The sequence below is a fragment of the Microcebus murinus genome, chromosome 17 (genome assembly GCF_040939455.1).
Source record: "Microcebus murinus isolate Inina chromosome 17, M.murinus_Inina_mat1.0, whole genome shotgun sequence".
Taxonomy (NCBI): Eukaryota; Metazoa; Chordata; class Mammalia; order Primates; family Cheirogaleidae; genus Microcebus; species Microcebus murinus.
The window spans coordinates 2,165,847-2,186,240 of NC_134120.1; the positions used below are offsets into that span (position 1 = coordinate 2,165,847).

Here is a 20,394-nt window from a genome sequence, read left to right on the forward strand (position 1 = left end):
CCCGGGAGGGGCGGGCCGGGCTGCTCCCAGGGGCGGCTCCCGACCCAGCCCCGTCTGTGTCTTCCCAGGTGACGCCTCGCACGCCTCCTCCATCCCAAGGAAAGGTGAGAACTCGAATACTCCAGTGCTCTGCCCAGCCGTCCCTCTGCTTAGACTTTCCCCAGATCCCAGAACGCACCAGGAAGAGAGCTGGACTCAGAACTGCCTGGACTCATCCCAGAATGTTTTGCCATGTGGCTCCCAAGTAGAATGGGTCCGGCAGGGCCATGGCACCCCCTACATCCTCCTACACCCCCTGCGCCCGCCTACACCTAAACCCCGTACAACTTTCTATACCTTCCTACACCCCCCTGCACTCCCCTACAACATCCTACACCCCCTATACTCCTTATAACCCCCTACACCCCCTGCACCCCCTAAACCCCCTGCACTCTCCTACACCCCCTGCACCTGCCTACTCCTTCCCACAGCCCTGAACCTCCTGCACCCTCCTACATTCCCCTACACCCCCCTGCACCCTCCTACACCCCTTGCACTCCCCTACACCCCCCTGCACCCTCCTACACCCCCTGCACTCCCCTACACCCCCTGCACCCTCCTGCACCCCCTGCACTCCCCTACACCCCCTGCACCCTCCTGCACCCCCTGCACCCTCCTACAGCCCCTGCACTCCCCTACACCCCCCTGCACCCTCCTGCACCCCCTGCACCCTCCTACACCCCCTGCACTCCCCTACACCCCCCTGTACCCTCCTGCACCCCCTGCAGAGGTTGCAGTCCTCAGTGCAAAGCTCCAGGCAGGCGACCCGGCTGGTGTGAGCGCGTTCAGCTCAGTGCTGGAGGGTTTGATTGTTTCCTATGTCTGGAAAGAACCTTCTTCTCACTGACGCCGTGTCCTGTCTCTTTCTCTTCCTCACACAGGGGAGAGGACTCAGCAGATTCAGCTGGGTAGGTGCAAACGCGTGTCCGTTCACCTTCCTCCTCCTCTCCGGTCCTCCCAGCACTGACTTATGCTGCGCTTAACACCCATCCCTCCCGCTGAGACCGCCTGCCCAGCCTTCTCCTGGCAGGGAAGCGGGCCCACCCCTTCAGCTCATTAACGCCTCTTGCTCAGCACAGCAAACCCTCTTTTCCCAAGGGGTTCCTGGCGACTGACTGGTCTCCCTCCCAGGGAGGAGGTGACACCATTCTTGAGATAATTTCTCATTTCCTTCCAACACAACTGACAGGAAAAGCAAAGCCCAATGTCTGAGTGGGGAGCTGCCACCACGGCCCCACCTAGATAAGCCCAAATGTCGACTGTTACTGCAGAAAAGCGATGCTGCTATGAAAAGAAAAAGACACTAAATTCACTAATTCAATTTACAATCACCCCATTAATCCAAAATATTTTGTCCTTGTTTATATTTTAGTAATAACTAAAACTTCCTCCTTAGGAATTTCAGGCTTTTTAATACAGAGCACGAAGCTAATCTATTCATTTTCTAGTGAATTTGGTGTCACACCAAATTAAAATGCCCCACCATTATATTTTAACCAAATTTATAGACTTTAGTTCCCAGAAAATATCAGATAGGGTTCTTACTGTATAAAAATTATAATTTTCAAGGCCAGGAGAGGTGGCTCACACCTGCAATCCTAGCACTCTGGGAGGCTGAGACGGGAGGATCACTTGAGGCCAGGAGTTCAAGACCAGCCTGAGCATGAATGAGACCCCATCTCTACTAAAAATAGAAAAATTAGCCAGGCATGTTGGCGCATACCTGTAGTTCCAGCTACTTGGAAGGTTAAGGTGGAAGGATTGCTTGAGCCCAGGAGTTTGAGGTTGTTGTGAGCTAGGCTGACACCACGGCACTCTAGCCCGGGTGACAGAGTGAGACTCTGTCTCAAAAAATAAATAAATAAAATCATAATTTTCACAATGAAATGGAGGAACGACCACCAGCTCATTAGAGATACACAGTGTCTATCTCAGGAGCTGCGATATCCTCGTACGCCAGGACAGAGCCCACCTGTACCTGCTGATCAATTAGTAAGCATCACATAAATGAATGAATTTTCAGAGAGAGGACTAAAATATCTAAGAGAAAGAACAGGAAGATAGGACAGGAAATAAAAACAGAAAGAGGGCTGGAGGGAAGGTGGAAGCGAGTGAGAGAGGAAAAGGAAAGGTCCCCCGAGGCCTGTCTGTGCATGGAGTTGTACGAGTTTTGAGGCATGGGTCCTCAAAACTCCTTAAACGGGGTCAGGTCACTGTCCCTCAGACCGTGGGAGGGCTGTTGGAGAGTGCAGGTCACATTCCACACATGCACACTGTGGGCCCGGGACGAGTCGGCTGCTAAGCAGGACAGGCAGCGGCGGCAAAAACACCCGGCGGGCCGGATAAATGTCCTCGGCGGGCTGCATGAGGCCCGACGGCTGCATGTGGCCCGAGGGCTGCAGTTTGAGGACGCCTGCTCTAGGGTGTCTGCTGAACACTTGCAGTGATACTTACCAGACTGGCTTTTGCTGACAGAATGAATTTGCAGAAAGATGGCAAGGCAGAAAATTCCCAGGGCCCAGCGGCTCACAGACGACTATTAACACTGTTGACTTTCCAGCAGGAGACAAAGATGACGCTGAAGAACGAAATCCAGTTCTGACCCAGACATCTTGCTTTAGCTCCCGTGGTCTGCCTCTCGGTTTTCTAGGCGTGGCTCCTGGGTGCTGTGCAGAGGCCTCACTCACTGCTGGGGGGAGTGACAGCCACCTGTGCGGCGCTCACCCAGCTAACGAGGCCGCCCTGCTTCCCCGCACTCCCGCGTCCGCCCTGCTAACGCGAGTTGCATCCTCTTTCTTCCCACGCGAAAGCCTTTCTGTGTTTGGCCGGTCGCCCGCCCGTGCCCTGAGCCGCAGGGCCGCCTCCTTCCCTTCCTAACTGTGTTGCATGCTTCCAGGTAAATTCCAGGCTGTCCAGAGACAAAGGCCACTAAGAATCGGAAAGCAGGGAAATCACACAGATCATTAACCCGAAAGCCCATCCCTGAATTTAGTTCTCAGAAGCTCTTCAGTTTTGGAGCTGGCCAGCAGAGCGAGACAGGGAGATCTGGCACTCGCATGGGGAGTGCGGTTTTCCGGCATTTTGGACGTCTGTCTGCCGCCAAGCTGCTGCGCACCTGTCCCCTCCCCTGTGCCCTGATGGCCACGGAAACCCCGGAGGGGAGGGTGGGGAGGGGGGCAGGGGCGGCACTGGCTGTCCTGAGCGTGCAGTGCTTCTGCATCTTTGGCACGGATGCCCCGACCCTCACCCTGCATGGTGACCCTGGGATCAGACTGTCACGTGAAAGTAGCGCCCGGGTTCCCGGTGGCTGGGTCCCTTCCCGGCAGCCTGTGAGGCGGGAGGCACCTGGCAGAGCAGCCTCGGGATCCCATGGTCCTGCCTCTAAGATAAAGAGACCATGGGTCAGAGTGTCCCCAAGGCCCTGCCTTCCCTGAAATGCCTGTGTGAAGCACAAAGGGGCGTTGGCCGGCCCAGAGGTGCGGGGCGCCGGCCAGGGGGGCGGTCTGGCCCATTTGCTAGTCTCAGGAGAGGACGTGGCCAGGACCTGCCATTTCTTGTCTGCCAGACGTAACCGCACCTGCCTGGGAGGGACCTTCTCCCCAGCGCCCATCCCCCGTCCTCCCACTCAGAGCAGCCCCTGACGCTCCCTGTCCGTGTGTACGGCGGAAGTGCCACATGCAAGCACAGCAACCTGGGCCCAGAGCACAAAAGTCCTCGTATTTCAGTAGTCGCTCGCCCTGGCTGCTCACACGAGGAGGGCGGAAGGGGCTTCGGGGAAGTGGAGGCCGGGCGGGCAGCCGCCTCCGTGACCAGCGCTAGTCCCCACACCCAGGCCGGCCCCCCGCGCCTGCAACACCTTGGTTCCCCCTGTGCGCTCACAGGACCCCGTGAGGAAGGGGCCGTTTTTACCCGCATTTTACAGAAGAGGCAACTGCAGCTCAGAGAGGCTCCGTCCGACCTGCCCCAGGTCACAGGGCCCCTCGCGCAGGGTGCAGGGCCCAGCCCCCAACCTCCGTCCCGCTCAGCAGCCCGGGCCGCTCATGAGGACCTCGTCCCAGGTCCAGCTACGGCCCCAGGTCCAGCCATGGTCACCCCAGAGGATCAGGAACTTTGTCTTCACACTGTAGAAGAGGAAGGAGGCCCAGAAAGTCAGAGTCCCCAGGCGTTGGTCCTGCAGCTAGATCTCTAGTGGCAGAACAGTCGGAGGGCGCCAGGGCACTGCTGCCCTCTGGCCAGGCCCCCGGGTGCCCGCGGGGAGGCCGCTCCCTCCACTCGCGTGGACACGGCCTCTGTCCCCAGAGCGCAGGGTGTCTGCTAATCTTCTCTTGCACCCCGCAGCGTGGAGAAGGTAAGTGGCTGTTCCACAAATGAGTCAAATCCTCAAACAGGTGCGTCTGGGCCGAATGCCGCTCAGCAGAGCCTCACCCCAGGCAGAGCCCTCCTCTCCTGGGGCCGACCCCCCACAGACCTGGGGACAAGCGGCCTCTCCCTCCCCCCTCCTGCTCCTCCCAAAGACAGACCATGGTGTGGCAGGCCCTTTCCTGGGTCCCTGCCAGTGGCAGCGCGAGTGGCCCAGCTGTGCAGGGGCTGAGGTCCCTGTGGTCTTTCCTTGCAGGGGGCCGAAGGGCAGAGGCCAGGCTTTGGCTACGGCAGCAGAGCGTCTGACTATAAATCAACTCACAAGGGATTCAAGGGGATCCACGACGCCCAGGGCACGCTGTCCAAGATCTTTAAACTGGTAACGTACCTCTTTGCAATTGGGCGCTGGGGCCAGGGGCTGTGTGCGGGCTGCACACACACCGGGGGTGTCCTGGCTAAACCGTGCCCCCGGGACAGACTCGGGGCGGAAACAGCCTCGGTTAAAAGAAAAGTTTGCTCCAGAATCCTGAGCCGAGGTGGGCCCGAGGGTCGCCCCGCCCCAACTCCCGGCGCAGGGCACACACTGGACGCACTCTCTGTCCCCGAGCGAGAGCAGAGGGCCCTGGGTGGGCCGGCACAGGTCTGCCCTTCCATGCTATTTTCTGAGCTTCATTCAGACCAAGAGGTACCATGTTTCTACGAAAATCAGACAGGGTCTTATATTTAGTTTTCCTCAAGAAGACACCTTAGGGCTTATTTTCAGGGGGTGTGTCATTTTCCCCTCAAAGCCTCAGCTTGCAGCACGCACAGGATGGCCAGGACCTGACAGGGGGAGCCGACCTTGTTGGTGGGGCTGCCCACACCCTTCCAGTCACCTCTGGGATAGTCGCTGTCACGATGGGGCAGGTGAGAAGGGCTGCCCGTCTTCTTTCCTGCTCCAAGACGACATGCATGGGTTGTGCAGACGCGCTGCGTAGCCACGCCCAGCACTAGGGCTTATTTTCGGGGCAGGGCTCCTATTGCGCACATGCTTAGAAATCCTGCTAGGGCTTATTTCATGGGTAGGTCTTATTTTCAGGGAAGTACGGTATGTATCAAGTAAAAATAGTTGGAGGATACATAACAAGGTGGAAATAGCTCAGGTTTCACATAGTTGATTCTGAGATGGAGGGCATGAGGCTGGGAGTAGGAATCAGATAAATTGGTCTTGGGAGCTTCAGAAACTGCTTGTCTGTCTCCAGAGATTTAGCAGGTATCTGTTAGGCACACGTTATGTGTCAGACTTTGTGAAGCAGAAAGAGTTCCTGGGCCCAAACACTCAAGCGTTTCACCTGATAAAGTCCAGCTGCGTTAAAACCTGGACACCGACGCGTGGGAGGATCAGTAGAAAACAGGAAGAAGAGAAAGCGGAAGGAAGTTTACAGGATAAAGAGGAGGAGACAGAACGGCAGCGGCTGTCTGAAGTGGGGGCGATCACTGCCGGGCTCCCAGAGACGCTCTTGGTGGTGGACAGTGTGAGGCCGATGTCGGGGCGCACAGGACGTCTTCCCAGAACCTGCACCCATGCGGCAGCGTCCTCAGGCCAGCGGGCCACGTTTAGGGACTTCGTGTATGGGTGCTCCCGGCGTGTGTGGGTGCTCCCAGTGGTTGGTGGCACAGAGGGATGGCGCTCGCTCGGCGGCTCCGGCACCGCGAGAGGCGGCCGAGCTTCACCAGAAAGGCTCCTGCTGCAGGCATCTGGGTCACGGCGCCCTGGCGAGATCTGTCGCCCAGGGCCGGCCCCGCGCCCTGCGAGCTGGTCACGCCCGCGGCTCTGGGACCAGGGCCCCTGACCCGGCCACAGCCCAGCCAGCGCCTTCAGGTTCAGCCGAGTCCTCAGTCCAGGCCGTCACTACTACGAGATCTCTGACTAGTTAGGTGGGTTTGCTAACTGGTTCACCAAGACACCACGGTGTTACGATTTATGGGGAACGATCTGGTCTGGGACACAAACACTCACGGATTCAGTCACCTAACTATCAAGACACAGGTGTGGGGCCACTCTGGCTAGTGGCAGTGGGGACAGACCCAGTCCCCCCACATCCTCGGGGAGTGCGTGCACGCACGACGGCCGCCCACAAGCCCAGCTCCAGGAGGCCCTGTGGGTGACACTCAGCCTGTGGGAGGTGCGGCCTGCCTTGGAGGAAAGTCGGCCTCACTCGGGAGAAGTCTGACAGGCATGACCTTGCTCTGTGGCAGCGGGCTGGCTGCTCAGTGTGGACTCCGGGTGGGAACGGCAGTTCTACGCCAGACAGCCAACCAGCAGGACCAGCGTGATGGATTCTGCCTCCATTCTGGAACGTGGCCCCGAGGGGGTGGTGACGCAGACCCTGGAAGACTCTGTCTGTGCCCGGAGCTGCACCGGAATAGCAACGGCCCCACCAGCGCCGGGCCGGTGGGGCACCTGCCCCTGGGCCACGGCTGGCTCCACCCCACACTCACTCACCAGGACGTCCCAGGGTGACCCCAGACAGTGGCAGTGGTGACGGCCTCCCAGCTGGTCCCTGTAACCACACTCATCCGAGAAGCACGGACTGGTCCTGTCGGCACGACTGGTGAGGACAGCATCAGCCTGACGACCGCAGGACACAGCAGCGGGCGGGGATAGTGGGGAGGCCAGCGCGGCCCCACCTAGGAAACTGCCTCCTGCCCCGGCAACGTGTGCAAGAGATATGGCCGGCCACAGAGGACGCTCACCAGCCAGAGCTTGTCACCGCACACGGACGCGCAGAAAGCGCCACTTCCACCCACACGCTCACTGTGTGCACGCACAGCCAGCGCACGAAACCCACTCGTTTTCTCAAGTAGGTTCGACATTTCCCCTGAAACTTTCTGTGAGCAGCTCTTAAAATTTTTACATTTCTATGCAGTTCAAGAAAAAGCTTCAATTTATCAAATTACAAGGCATTCCAATTCATATGCTTGTCATTAAATGTCTCACTACATGAAGAGTTCAGAACTGGGCTACGGTGACCCTACGGCGGAATGGGTTGACAAGAAGCAGGTACAATAGATACATTTTTAAAACACCCTCTCCCCTGGGATTATGGGAGTACAGTAGTTGGAAAAAGTAAAACCCTGAGAAATCACAATTATTCCCTTGATGTGGTAACTGTCATTTGTAAGTGTCCTGGCGTCGGGGCTGTGGTCATTGTGTCACATTGCGTCATGTCACTGGGCAACGTGGCGAGTGCAGAATCAGACCGGGCTGGGTGCCGGCATGCCGGGTGGTATAAGAGCATGTTCCTTAAATGCCGTGCTTGCTGGGGGCTCCGGTCAAAAGGAATCTTGGAGAGATCAATTTTCCATCCACAACCTAAGGTAAAAGAAGGAAACCCAAGGAGAGACAGGCTGAAGTTTGAATGCAAAAACCCAAACAAGTGGTCCCCTTTGTCAGTGGTAACGACCTCCCAAGTGACAAGCCGGTGGCTCTTCTCGGGGCCAACGCCCGGACTGGCTGCCTCTGCACGGCGGGTCACCGCACACCTGGCTCCATCTGCGCCAGCGTCAACTCTTTTTATAAAAAGCGTCAAGTTGTTTTTGTCCAGAAAACATGTAAATTTATGGTGTTAAGGCCCCTTTAAGTCAAAGCTTGCAGACCAACCACTCTGTGGCATCGATCCGTCTTGGCAAATACGGGCGTCCCCAGGCACAGCCGTGGTGGTTGCCTGGCTTGTGCCCGGTGCTCGCAGCGCTCGGCTGTCGGCGCTGGGTTCTCTCCCAAGACAAAGTTGTCCCTGTCGTTGTTTACAGACAGTGTCCCTCGATGACCCTGGCATCTCTAGCCAGAGGAAGAAAGTGACCATTCAAAGCAAAACAATACAGACACTGAGCACAAATGTCCTGTCACCCCGGGCACCGCTGCCCGTGTCCCGAGGACCGTGGTCGCGTGAATTTATCCCGCGTCACTGACGACTCGGTCAGCGCTGGCCGGGGGCTCGAGGAGTGGAAGGAACCGGTGTGTGATGGGGACATGGGCAGGGGAAACCGGGCTGGGGGAGCGGAGCTCACGCTCCCGTCTAACTCCTGTGTCTTCCTTTCCACAGGGAGGAAGAGACAGTCGCTCTGGATCGCCCATGGCCAGACGCTGAGCCCGCCTCGTTCTGGATCCTGCCCTCTGCTTCCCGACATAACTGCCTTAAAACGTTACTACCCTCACATGGATTAGCTAGTTAGAGCAGACGACCTCCCCCCTAATGCCTGTTGAGCTGTGCATGCAGTAGGGTCCAGCACACGGCACCCTGCTAGCAATTTCTGGCCAAAAGTTACATGGAGAAAAAGAAAACAGAAAATGGTCAAAACTGTCACTTCGCCTTTGAAGATTCCATTTCCTGGGAGTGCTCCCTCCCCGACAGGAGCCCCCAGAAGCACACGGCTCCCTGCAGGTCCGCGTGCACGGACGTCCCCCCAGGTTCACCCCTCCATCCTTGGACTTCCTTTTCGCCGTGACCACGGCACCCCGAGCTTCCGCTGGGCACTGCCATGGACGCACACCGCTGTAGGGACAGAGAACACGATGGGCGGGAGGACTGTTGTGATCCAAGCTTCTTTGGTTTCTTTTCCCACCCTTCTCTCACCTCCTAAAGTGTATTTATTTCTCCTAACAGGATTAGACAGTCAAGGAGTGGCTTACTACCCGTGGGAGCTTTTGGTATGTGAAACGCGGGCCCGGGCGGCTGTTAGAGTCCAAGGTGGGCAGCGCAGAGAGGGGGGCGCGCCTCCAGGCCGAGGCTGCCCACCACCCCACTTAGCTGAATTCGTGCGTGGCAGAGAGAGGACAGGTGGCAAGTGCGGGCTGGGCACTGGCCTCACACAGGAAACGGGGCCTGCTTGGAAACTGGGTGGCGGAGATGTCCTACACGTGGCTGCGCGTTGTCACTGTGGCCCCGCACGGTGGCACCAGAGCGGCCTCCGCAAACGACCTCGTTTCCAAACCAGCACCCACAGCCGGGGAGTCCAGGCAGACTAGTGCGTCTCGGAGCAGAACTGTAGGAGTTCTCTGCTGTCCTCGTGGTGTTGCCCTGGTCACTTTTAGACGCCGCGTGTGGCCAGGGCGAGCTTGCATGGCAGTGCACATTGGCAAACACTAACCCTCGCGAGAAGATAACCTCTCACCTCCTCGCCTCCTAGCACTCCCCCGCCCTAGCGAGTAGACTGGGGAGTGGCCGCTCCTGAGTCACTGACTCAGACAGGCGGCCCGCGGGGCCCCCGGGACCCCCGGGACAGGGGAGCTCGCCGACCCGTGCCCAGCTAACCTCGGCTGACGTCCCCTCCCGCTCCGCCCCTAACGTACTGACTCCCTTTTGATTTGAGCGTGTCTTTCGTGGCCCTCCCCAACCAAGAGCCCCACACCGGCATCATCCTCCCTTAGAACCAGACGAGGGTCGTCGCCGTGACGCCAAGACGCGCCCCTTCAACCCCGTGCTAACCCTGAATGCTCGGTGTGGGTTTAATATAATGCCTATTAATATATATAGCCTCAATGATGAGAGGGTAAGAAAAAAAAAACACAATTCCAGAAACGAAACGTCCACACTGTCCACCGTAAGCGCTCTGCATCTTTGAGCGGGTCGCTGGCCACGGGGTGTCCCGCCTGGAGGCACCCAACGGTGTGTCGCCAGCATGCCCTGTTCTTGAGTATCGAAATAAAGTAATAAACGTTTAATGACATTGGCGTGGGTGTCTTGCTTTGTCGCTCGTGGAAAAAGGCTCACGTGCAGCGATGCCCACGTCTCAAGAGCCGAGCGCGCGTCTGGGCCAGGAGTCCCCGGGCCGCCTGGCGTGCCTGTTGAGGGGCCCTTGTCCCCAAGGAGAACGCATCAGTGAAGGGAAGCGGGACGAGGTGGCTGTTTGGGCGTGGATCCTCTAATGCGCAGGAGGAGATTTCTCCACCTACCGATGATGCGCTCCTGGAGGCTGCCACGTGGCAGTTCTGCTGGTGTGAGCCAGGAATCCTGGAGCGGCGAGCCACGTCTCCTCCGACAGCGTCACCGGCAACACGACCTGGTATTTTTGCTCATGGCTGCCTTTGGTTACAAGAACTCTTTTTCAAAAAGATAAAGTAAAAGCCATTTTGGTTTGGTTTTGCTTGTAGCAGAACCACCAGTTCCCCTGCGTGTCTCGTGGCGGCCGTGGGAAGCGTCTGCCTTGCGGGCTCTGGGGAGGGAGGCGTGCGTGCAGCAAGCGCAGGATGACTGCAGCCCATTTCTCAGGGTGGCAAAGCCCAGGCTCCTGCGCAGGGACCCAGGAACGCTGGATGCATTCCTTGCAGTCGCAGGACAAGCCAGAGGCTGGAGGAAGGGTCAGGGTCAGGGTTCAGTTAGGGTCAGGGTCAGGGTTAAGGTTAGGGTCAGGGTCAGGGTTAGGGGTGGGGTTAGGGTTAGCTGCCCAGCTTGCCCAGGGCGCCTCTTGCCACTTGCCTGCCCAGACCCTTCTGGCTGAGGAATTTGGAAAATCACACAAATGCAATTACATTTTCAAAATTGTATTCTTTTAGTTGGCACATCTATTTTAATCCCACATATGTAAAAAAGGTATCAAATGGTAAACCAAGGTCCTATTCTACAGTAAGCCAGCACTCCCGTGCTACCAGGATACTCAGGCACACATGTTTAAGTAAAGAAAGCAGAACAGGAGCCATGCCTTGCCGAGCACTTACCTAGGGAGGCCTGCGTGATTCCCCCGAAGCTGACCGCGAACTGATCTCCCGGCTAGAGCAGTGCATGGTGAGCGCTCTGCCCTGCTCGCCGTGCTGGCTCAGCCGGAAAGGGCCTGGTGGGGCCTCGAGGGGTCTGGAGGGTCGCTGAGCTGGGCAGAGAACAGCAAACCACCACGACTGCACTGGCGCCGTCCGGCACCCATCTGCACAGCCACCGCCGCCGTCCGGGCTGCGAGGCGCATCCTTGTGCGCACAGCCTTGGCGGCGCGTCTGCACCAAGACGCTGACACTCAGACACGGGGAGGGACCTGAGTGGGGTCTGGGGTGATAAGGATGTGGACAGTTATTTGTGCTCTTCTTGCAGCTTTCTGTAAGTTTGAAACTGCTTCCAAAATAAAGGTTACAGGAAAAGGATAAAGACCTTGGATTATTAAGTTTGAGAAAGGCGACTGAAAGAGAACTTAGAAACATCGTATGGTGAGGAGTCCCTCTCAACAGCTGGCCCGTGGCTGTCCGTCTTCACCCAGGACTACCAAAAGATTGGCTGAGATGACATCTAAGTGACCTGCCTTGTGTTAAATATAAGAATTTCTTTCTGACAGAGCTTGGTTACCAGAATAACCGATGATTCCTCTGTTCTGATTGTTAAAATAGTAGCATAAAACCATCTCTCTTGACTGGCCCAGAATAATAAAACCGGGGAACACCTGTGAATTGGTAGAAGGGAGTATATGACACAGAACTGGTGGGTGCACACGCCGCAGTCACCAGCCTTCCTTAGGGACCAAAGACACATGATACTTTAAAGTCCCCAGGTAATGGTAACGGCTCCTCCAAGACAGGAACAGCACTGTGGATGGTGTGGAATAATCAGTAATGTTGGTAAAACAAACAAACAAAAACACTCCATTCATAAGCTGAGTCAGGCTATCTCCAGAGTGAACTGACGACGTCCTGCCAACAACGTGAAGCATCTTTCTTAGGAGTCTGCCGCACTCTCCTCACAAGAAGGCCTGCGGTTCCCTGCGGGAGACGCGGGGGTTCCTGGGTCAGAGACAAAGGGGTTTATTCCCACAGTGCTAGGAGCGGCCAGAGTGTCCGCACCTGCGTGGACACCTCAGCCTGGCTCCCGAAGGGTGACGCTAAGTGCGCAGGGGATACTGCACACACAGAGGGACGTGCTGTAGCTTAGGGTGCCGGAACCTGCCCTGGGCAGATAGTGCGCCCGCCTGACCGCTGCCCCGGAGCGAGGCATCAGCACCCCTCCGCCGCGGGAAGAGGCGACCCTGTCCTCCGAGGCTGTGCTCCACAGACGGCCCGGGCAAGACCGGCGGGCATCGTGCCGCTCCGCAGACCTGCAGAGATTCCACACCCCACGCAGAGCTGTCTCCCGACTCTCACCGCCCATTAACTGAGACGGGAAGTAGAAGGCAGAGCTGGAAAGGAGTAAGTTTTATCAACTAACTTTCTAGACAAGGAGACAGGCCCGGAGGATCAGACTGACCTAAAGCCAGGCCAGCTGTCAGTGTCAGAGACTGTGAGTGGGAGTCCCAAGTCACCTTCCTGCCAGCTTTCCCATGCAGGTCACACTTGCACACGCGTGCCTGCGCTTGGGTTTCACTAGGAGCGCTCTCCGTGTTCCAACAGAGTCAAGCATCCGGGAAAACTCACCTGGAAAAGCATTTTAAATAGTTGAGAGAATCCGCTGCGGTGGGAACAGATTTTCTATAATTTGACAGTTTTTGAAAAAAAAAAATACCCTTTCCCTACTCACCGATATTTCAAAAACTATTAGAGCAGTATGCCTCCCACAAACAAAACAAGCAACAGGAATGGCAAAACAATTTCTTACCATCCCACATTGAGGAAGTTAAAATCACATTAGGCTATTTCAGTCCAAAAGTGCACAGAGTCCCTTAACCTGTGCTAGGAGTCGGGCAACCTAAGGAAAAAAGACACGCTTAATTTGTTATTTCAATAGGGTAACGATTCTATAAACTACAAATTCATAACAGTTTGGAAACGTCACACGTATTTTAAAAGAATTTGATAATATAAACTAACTCCCTTGGGATTTCTGGGAAAGCCCAGCACCCCACGTGCCTCACACACAGACAAGTACCTGCCTAACAGGAGGGCAGGCAGGAGCCAGGCTCCAGGAGAAAACAGCGTCCTCACACCACGTCACTCCGCGGGCCTGAATTCATCGCACACTCGACATGGTGTTGCATTAACCCGTGCTGAACACGTTGCCTAGGGAAAACGTCGTCTTTAAACAGTCACCACTCACCCAAAACCCAAATAAGTAAATATACAGGAGTTTTAAAATACAAAAACTATCTTTATTATTTTTAGAGCCAACACAGTGGCTTTTGGCATAACTATCCATTTCTAATACAAAACTGGATTAAATAAATAGCATCCAATGTATAAATAGACCATGAAACAATTCTGAAGATAAAAAGAGAACTCTTCTGTAAATAAAAAAAAAAATTAACTTTAAAAATTCTCTTTACTGGTGAGTCAAGAACGAATCACTATGTCACTTTAGAATTTGTCAGATATAATACAAAATCTTGATTTCATACAAAAGTCTTCATGCTTGTAAAGTGTTACACATAAAAAAACTAAATAGCAAAATCTCATAGGATTGCTGCCTATCGCTCCTGCCATTTGACACTAACCTTTAGTTTTTAGCACTTGATTAGTCACCCAGGTAAAAAACTAGTGCGATGCCTCTGACTCGGGCGAGCGTGAAACGGAACAGATGAGTGTGGGCGCCGCTCTGGGCACGTGTGTGTCTGAGGAAGGGACACAAATTCAGAGAGGGCAAACAACGACCAAGGAGGATGCCTGGCTTAGGAACCCGCCCAGGGCAAAGGAAAGGGCTTCGCTAGGAATTTGTGGGGCATGTGGCATTACAAAATATTTTGTTGCTCCCACTTTTTCAGTAGGGAAGATTCCTGCACAGTAGCCTTTGGCATGGGATATTTTCATTAGAATAAGTAAAGATAGATGCAGAGGCCCCAGAGAGATACATGGCATTAAATTGGGCTACGTATGTAGTTGCTTTGGAAATTTTATTCCAAAAAATCCAAAGCGCCTACTGTACATGCATATGGATCGGAGAACTCTAGATTCAGAAGTAGCAGTTGTATAATCTCATCTCTGCCTCACTTACAATGCAGTAGGCTTTAGCAAAAGGATAAATTAGCAACGACCAACCCTTGGATTAACTTTTTTTTGGTGGGGGGAGGGCACGGTATTGATTTTTGAAATAAGATTCAGGAAAAAAATTCATGTAAGGAGCAGGCATGAGACATCCTTAAAAATAGTAACTAGAAAGCAGTTCTATATATCTTATAAGTATTTCCTTTAAAAAGTTACTTACATAAATCTGTGTGATGGTCACTTAATGTTAAAATGTGTATCGTAATGAGTTACACATTTCCTCTCAAAAAGAGGAAAATCCATATGAACAGAAATCCACTTCTACTTTTTAAAATCTTGTACCTGTACTGACACATGCAACTCTTGTACATAAACGTTCTAGGGGAATTCAAAGGAAGCCACAGAGCACTAGCTATGATTTCAAAAACCAAATTTCCTTAAAAATGACAATGAGGGAGTATAAAATATGACAGCAAAGAAACTTGTCCTAGTCAGACGCTGAATACGTCAGAAACGACTCCTTCGCACGGGGTCTCCACGGTCCACCAGCACAGCCTTTGGGGACGGAGCAGGCGGCCTCTGCCGCCCCGCGCTCAACGGCGGCAGGCCCCGCCGGCCACCCGTCTCGGGGCTTCCTCCACTCAGACACTCGTCTAAACACTCCAGGTATTCAAAAGGGCAAAAGTAGAGCTTGTCGGGGAGAGGGGAGGATCCGAGTTTATACTTTTGGAAACATGCTTTTAATCTATCGCCATTCTGTGAAAACATGCCCCGTTACGCAGTGTCCAGCTGGCCGGATTCTACACAGGCTACGTTCCTCTGCGCACTCACATCTACAGCCCAGTTTCACGTGTAGCATCTTTGGAAAGGGACTTCGTCCTCTGAGCTTACTTAAGTGCTCAACAGTTACTTCAGGGTGCAAGTGGGTTAGAGACAGTTACGAACTTTCAGAAGGTTCCACGTGCAGCCCACTGTTGACCAGGGCAGCTGACGAAGGCAGACGAGGACGGTGCCCGCACCTGCACGGGACTGCGCTAATTAATGCACACGGCGTGCTGTCACTGGGCCAGACCCTGATTTCTGAGGTCGGCAGCCTTCCAGTAGACATGGCAAGGGTAAACTTTCATTGTCTCAGCTTCGCAGACGTAAATGAAAAACATCGTTAAATTTCTTTTCTGTTAAAAAATATCTGAACTTAAATTAATTCGTGTGCTAAACTATTTTATCTTGAATATTTTGAAAGAAAAAAAATTAATCACATTTCCTAACTTCATTTTTTATTTGTAGTTATTCCAAAGCACATATGCTATGATGAGATAGTTCTAAAAATACAAATCTCTATCCTCAAAACCCTGGTTATAGATGAGGCTAGAAATCTCTTTTCTAAGAAAAATTTTTAATCAACCAGTACAATATAAAGATCAACCTGTATCCCACAAACATTCAAGTGAAATTATGTCTTTTTAAAACCTTGTATTTTCAAGGAATGTTTTTGCAAAGAAGCAGCTTTTATAATTAGGGATTAAATAAAAATAATACATAAATGTCTTGTGTTTGCCTGCTAAGAAATTGAGAGAAGACACAAAATGGAATTATTGATAGATTTTTTTTCTTTAAGCAAAATAAAAGTAGGCTTTTGATTCACCTGTTAAGGCCTTACATAGGCAGTTAACCAATACAGTTCACTAAGCTATGCTTTCTATACAATTAGGAATTAAACAACCCCATTTTTAAAGATGTCCTGAGATGACATTTAATGCTAAAAGTAAAATAAATAACCCAGCAAGAACAAAAATTTAAAATTCCAACAATTTCAACTTTGGGGATATTTGTTCACCAAAATTAATCAACATTTCTAAAATATTTTAATACAAAATTATAAAAGAAAAAGTGCATTAAAAGCAGAAACTTTAAAACTCCAGCACAATTACAATTATTCTGAATATACTGACTACAGCCAGGTATACACACTGACATTCAAGGAAACTTCAGGATTTATAATAAGTCCAGTATCACAAGAATAAGTCAAATAAGGCTTTTTTTTTCTTAAAAAAATATACAATACACAAAGCAGTTTGGAAAAAAAGTAATATTATTTAACAGTTTTCTGACTTAAATATTTTCACATAACAAAAGTTTTCATATCACCATCAATATTATTTATATACATATGCCAAAAGTGAACAATGAAAAAAAAAATCAAAAGATGCCCTTTCAAAATAACAGTGAAATGTCTGTATCTTTAGGAATCTGAAATGAGCTTCTCTCTTAATATACAAAGTCCATACAATATTTATAATAAAACTACTCTCTTCTGAAGCAAAGGAGGCAATGAGAGAAAATAAAGGCAATTATTTTTCAGGAGAAAAAAATAAAACCCAGCTTTACATTACAATGAAAAAGATATCCATTTATCAATAAAATGAATACAATACTGGTCTGAAGTGCTCGCAGGGAGGTGAAACTCGGACGCTCTTTCTGCAATTGGGACTAGTGCTTATATTTACAAAATATACTGTTCAGCCACACAGAGGCCCATATATCTGTCTATGTACATATGTATTTATATATAGAACATATAAATAATTTCAAAGGAAAATCAACATGAAGTAAAGAACCTTCCATCTTTGGAATGCTGTAGGAACGACGTGCACGCACTCTGCCCCAGCACGGGTGAGATTTGGTTTGGGACATGTTTAATGTGGCACCATTGATGATATTATAGAATTCCCTGAAATAAAAAAATACATCTGTTTGTGCATGAAGAGACAATCACGGGGTTGCTATGGGTTCCTGTCCTTAAACTACAAATATGCTTCTTATTTACTGAGGTGGGAAGGGCCACAGTTCCTTGCTCCTAGGAGACGATTCTGTTATTTCCTGTTTGCAATGTATGGCTTGTGCTTCTGCAATAATCTAACCCATGGACCTGAACACAGATTCACACAGTAAGTTGTCACCATCCTGTGAGGACAGTGTGATCCTTATTTGTGAGTCAGGTTTACACGATTCCCTGTGTGGACACCCCCAGATACTGCATTCTTGGAACTAATGATTAGATATTTGTAAAGGAGAGAGAATTGGTCCAGCCATCTCTCAAGGTATTAGTTATATCAACTTACGGTGACTAAAAAGAGTCGATTTCTACTAATTTTCAAAATGCACAGAGAAAAATGTGGAAAACATTTCCCTGTGTTATAACATTTTTTTCTGAACTTCATGCACCTCTTATGTTTGTTTGTAAGCTATGCTTCTTATAACAGAAAGCATGAAGGAAACTCTTACATACTTGTCTGTGTTCACGTCTGTCTTTGCTAATACAAAGAAATCACACTACAATGATAGTAAGATCCAGTTACTGTCTGCTAACTAGACACACTGGCCGTGGAGGAGAAGGTGAAACCGCCTGTTGCAGTACCTGAGTTCAGTGATTTGTAGACAAATGAGAGCAACGCGTTTACATTTTTCCCAGTTTTTTTCCTGCAAGTCTCTGAAAGACAATGATTCTTTAGATAATTCTATAGCTACAAAACCATCGGAGTAACACGTTTAACACTTGGAGCTGTCACACAGAAGTTCCGAGTGCTTTGTTCTTCACCAACTGCGACTCCAGACAGGCTGTCCCAGGTGTGCTGGCGGCGCGTCAGAACACGTTGGTGAGCGCCTGCCACTCACCGGCCGCCTCCTGCACCACCTCCTCCAGGTGCAGGGTGCGGCTCAGCTCCTCGCCGTCCTGCTCTGGGTGGCCGGCAGACTCCGGCAGGGCTCCTGTCACGCAGCAGGGAAACACAGACTCTCAGACCTCCAGCAGCACAAAATGACTCACATTTAATAAACACAGACTTCTTGAGCTAAGCACTCAGATTCTTTGTTTGCTTAAAGGGCACTATTTATACCTATCCTGATGAACAGGCTTGCTGTGAAAACTCAGTGAAATTATTTACATGGCATTGCTTAGCAAACAATAAAGCACTATGCAATTACTGTCAAAAATATTCCAACTGCTTGAATCTGTACCTGACCACCACGTGGAGGGGTCTATATGTTATATAAATGGAATTTGTGTGTCCAGTGATATGTCAATATATACAACGATGGACACATTGTATGTCAGCTGGAACAAACGAAATACAATTGGTAGAATTAGTATAAAGCAACAGGCAGAATATTAAGGTGAGGAAAATAGTGACCTTTTATAAACCCCCACAGAATAACTGTATGTGCCCTAAAAGCAATTTACAATTTAGAATAATCTGAGAGAGACAATTAAAAAAATAATAAAGAAATACATAAATAAAGACTTCTGGGTGAACAGAGACAAGAAATTTCTGCGTTGATATGTTGATATCCATGCCAATGAGAAAGGAACACTTGAGCCACAGGTTAAATGATCTGTCAGCAGCAGTCACTGTCTTGTGGGCATGAACACATCAGAGAGCCTGTGCTGACACCCACGGCCACAAAGGTTCTATTGATACAGCACCAGTGACAAACAACTAATGATTACTGTTGACATGCATAACTTCTAGAGTGTAGATGTTAAAGAGAAAAATCATCTTTTTCCTTCCATAAAATCTCCCCACAATATGAAGGTGTACCCCCTGGTCCCGACAACCTCAGAAGCCACGCCACTCAGTGCACGACGCCTGTCCAATGTCGCTTACGGAGCACTCCGAGGGCTCTGCTCGGATTTTGTGTTTCTAACTCCTGTGCACAGCTGCTCAGCCTAGTCTGGGTTATCTGTCAGCATTCCTTTCTTAACTAGGGACGAACAGCATTGCCAGATTCCGTGCAGGAAACAAAGAGGAGAATCAAGAGACAAAAGAGACAGGCAGCGGCTCACACCCCAACACCCTTCTCTGACGGCACCAATGTTGGCAAATCAACAAAGAGAAACCGAGGCCCATCTGCAGTTTGCGCAGCGTCAGCAGGACGCAGCAGGGGCACTGGGCCAGGCTCTGCCGCTTCTGTGCACACGTCAGGCTGGCCCTGCCTCCAGCACTTGGTGCCCCATGCGCTGAAACAGCCCTTACGCCGCACGCTGCAGGGGCGGGGGCTTCGAGAAACGCTGGTGAGGGGGATGCCACTGCTGCTCCGGCTGCTGACTGCTCACCGTAGAAGGCCCTGACCAGGGAGAAACCAGCTGCTCAGAAACCCTGCCTCTGCACAGGGGCTCAGGGTGGCCACCTTGCTCCCAATAAGTTTCTGCATCCTTGCCAAACTAAACCAGAAATGTAATTTCATCCAATTCTGAGTGTGGCTGGGAAAGAGGAACAGCCCATAGACAACCCCGAAGACTGTGTACACTAAGTATCAAAGTAGCAAAAGCACAGGCTTCCAGCCCATAAAACTGAGGCTATATCACACGCCATACCACGCACAATCACTGTGTGAACCAGACGCCTGGTACGTCCAGGCCATCCGAGAACGTGCACGCTCAGGCGAAGTGTGCTTCTCACTCACCCGTGTAGCTGTGCGCCCGTTTCATGTGCAGCTTCATGTTGCTCTTCTGTGTGAATCCCATGACGCAGTAGTCGCACTTGTAGGGCCTCTCGCCCGTGTGCTTCTTCATGTGCACCTGCAGCGCGCTCTTCTGGTTGAAGGCCTTCTCGCAAAGGGTGCAGTGGAACGGCCGCTCGCCTGTGCAGAAAGAGCCACGCGTCAGTGTCTGACAAGACTGTGTCTCACCAGCACACACGGAAAAAATAATTCTGAACAAAGTGTGCAGGTTTTTAAAAGATCGTGATGCTCTTCCTGTTGCCATCACTCGGATTGCTATTTGACAGGACTCCAGGGAAGCCACTCTGTGTCAAGTCACAAAACTTTGATCAAAAGCTACTGAAAGCCATGGAAGCATCCAGAAATAAGACTTGAGCATCTACTGCTTAAACAGAATGTTTGTAATGCATTTGGGGTAGCAAAGCAAAAAGACATTGAAGATATGAGAATACTAAATCCATTTAATAAAAACTATGATTCAGTTAACATTTTTAAAAGTGTTACTTAAGTGCTTTCAAGTTGACACAGACACTGACAAGGCAAGGAAGGAAGAGCTGTCCAGTCTGGAGTCTGCTGTGAGCTGCCCGGACGAGCCCCAGGGCAGACCTGGCACCAGCCGTCCTGTGTCC

At 51.5% G+C, this 20,394-nt stretch overlaps 2 protein-coding genes across 3 annotated transcripts in view; one reads left to right on the forward strand and one right to left on the reverse strand.

Annotated features, from left to right (window-relative positions):
- Positions 1-8,850, forward strand: part of MBP (myelin basic protein) — a 108,844-nt gene extending 99,994 nt beyond the window's left edge. For both annotated transcript variants that reach the window (XM_075993789.1, XM_075993788.1), the window contains 4 exons: positions 69-104; positions 921-947; positions 4,655-4,777; positions 8,484-8,850. In XM_075993789.1, coding sequence (XP_075849904.1) covers positions 69-104; positions 921-947; positions 4,655-4,777; positions 8,484-8,528 — 231 coding nt within the window. In that variant the 3' untranslated portion in view covers positions 8,529-8,850. The remainder of the gene's footprint in view (positions 1-68; positions 105-920; positions 948-4,654; positions 4,778-8,483) is intronic.
- Positions 8,851-15,853: 7,003 nt separating this feature from the next.
- The window catches only part of ZNF236 (zinc finger protein 236), a 115,889-nt gene continuing 111,348 nt past the window's right edge, over positions 15,854-20,394 (reverse strand). Inside the window, exons 30-31 of the mRNA XM_020282434.2 lie at positions 19,730-19,906; positions 15,854-18,034 (exon numbers count right to left, since the gene is read on the reverse strand). Coding sequence (XP_020138023.2) covers positions 17,910-18,034; positions 19,730-19,906 — 302 coding nt within the window. The 3' untranslated portion in view covers positions 15,854-17,909. The remainder of the gene's footprint in view (positions 18,035-19,729; positions 19,907-20,394) is intronic.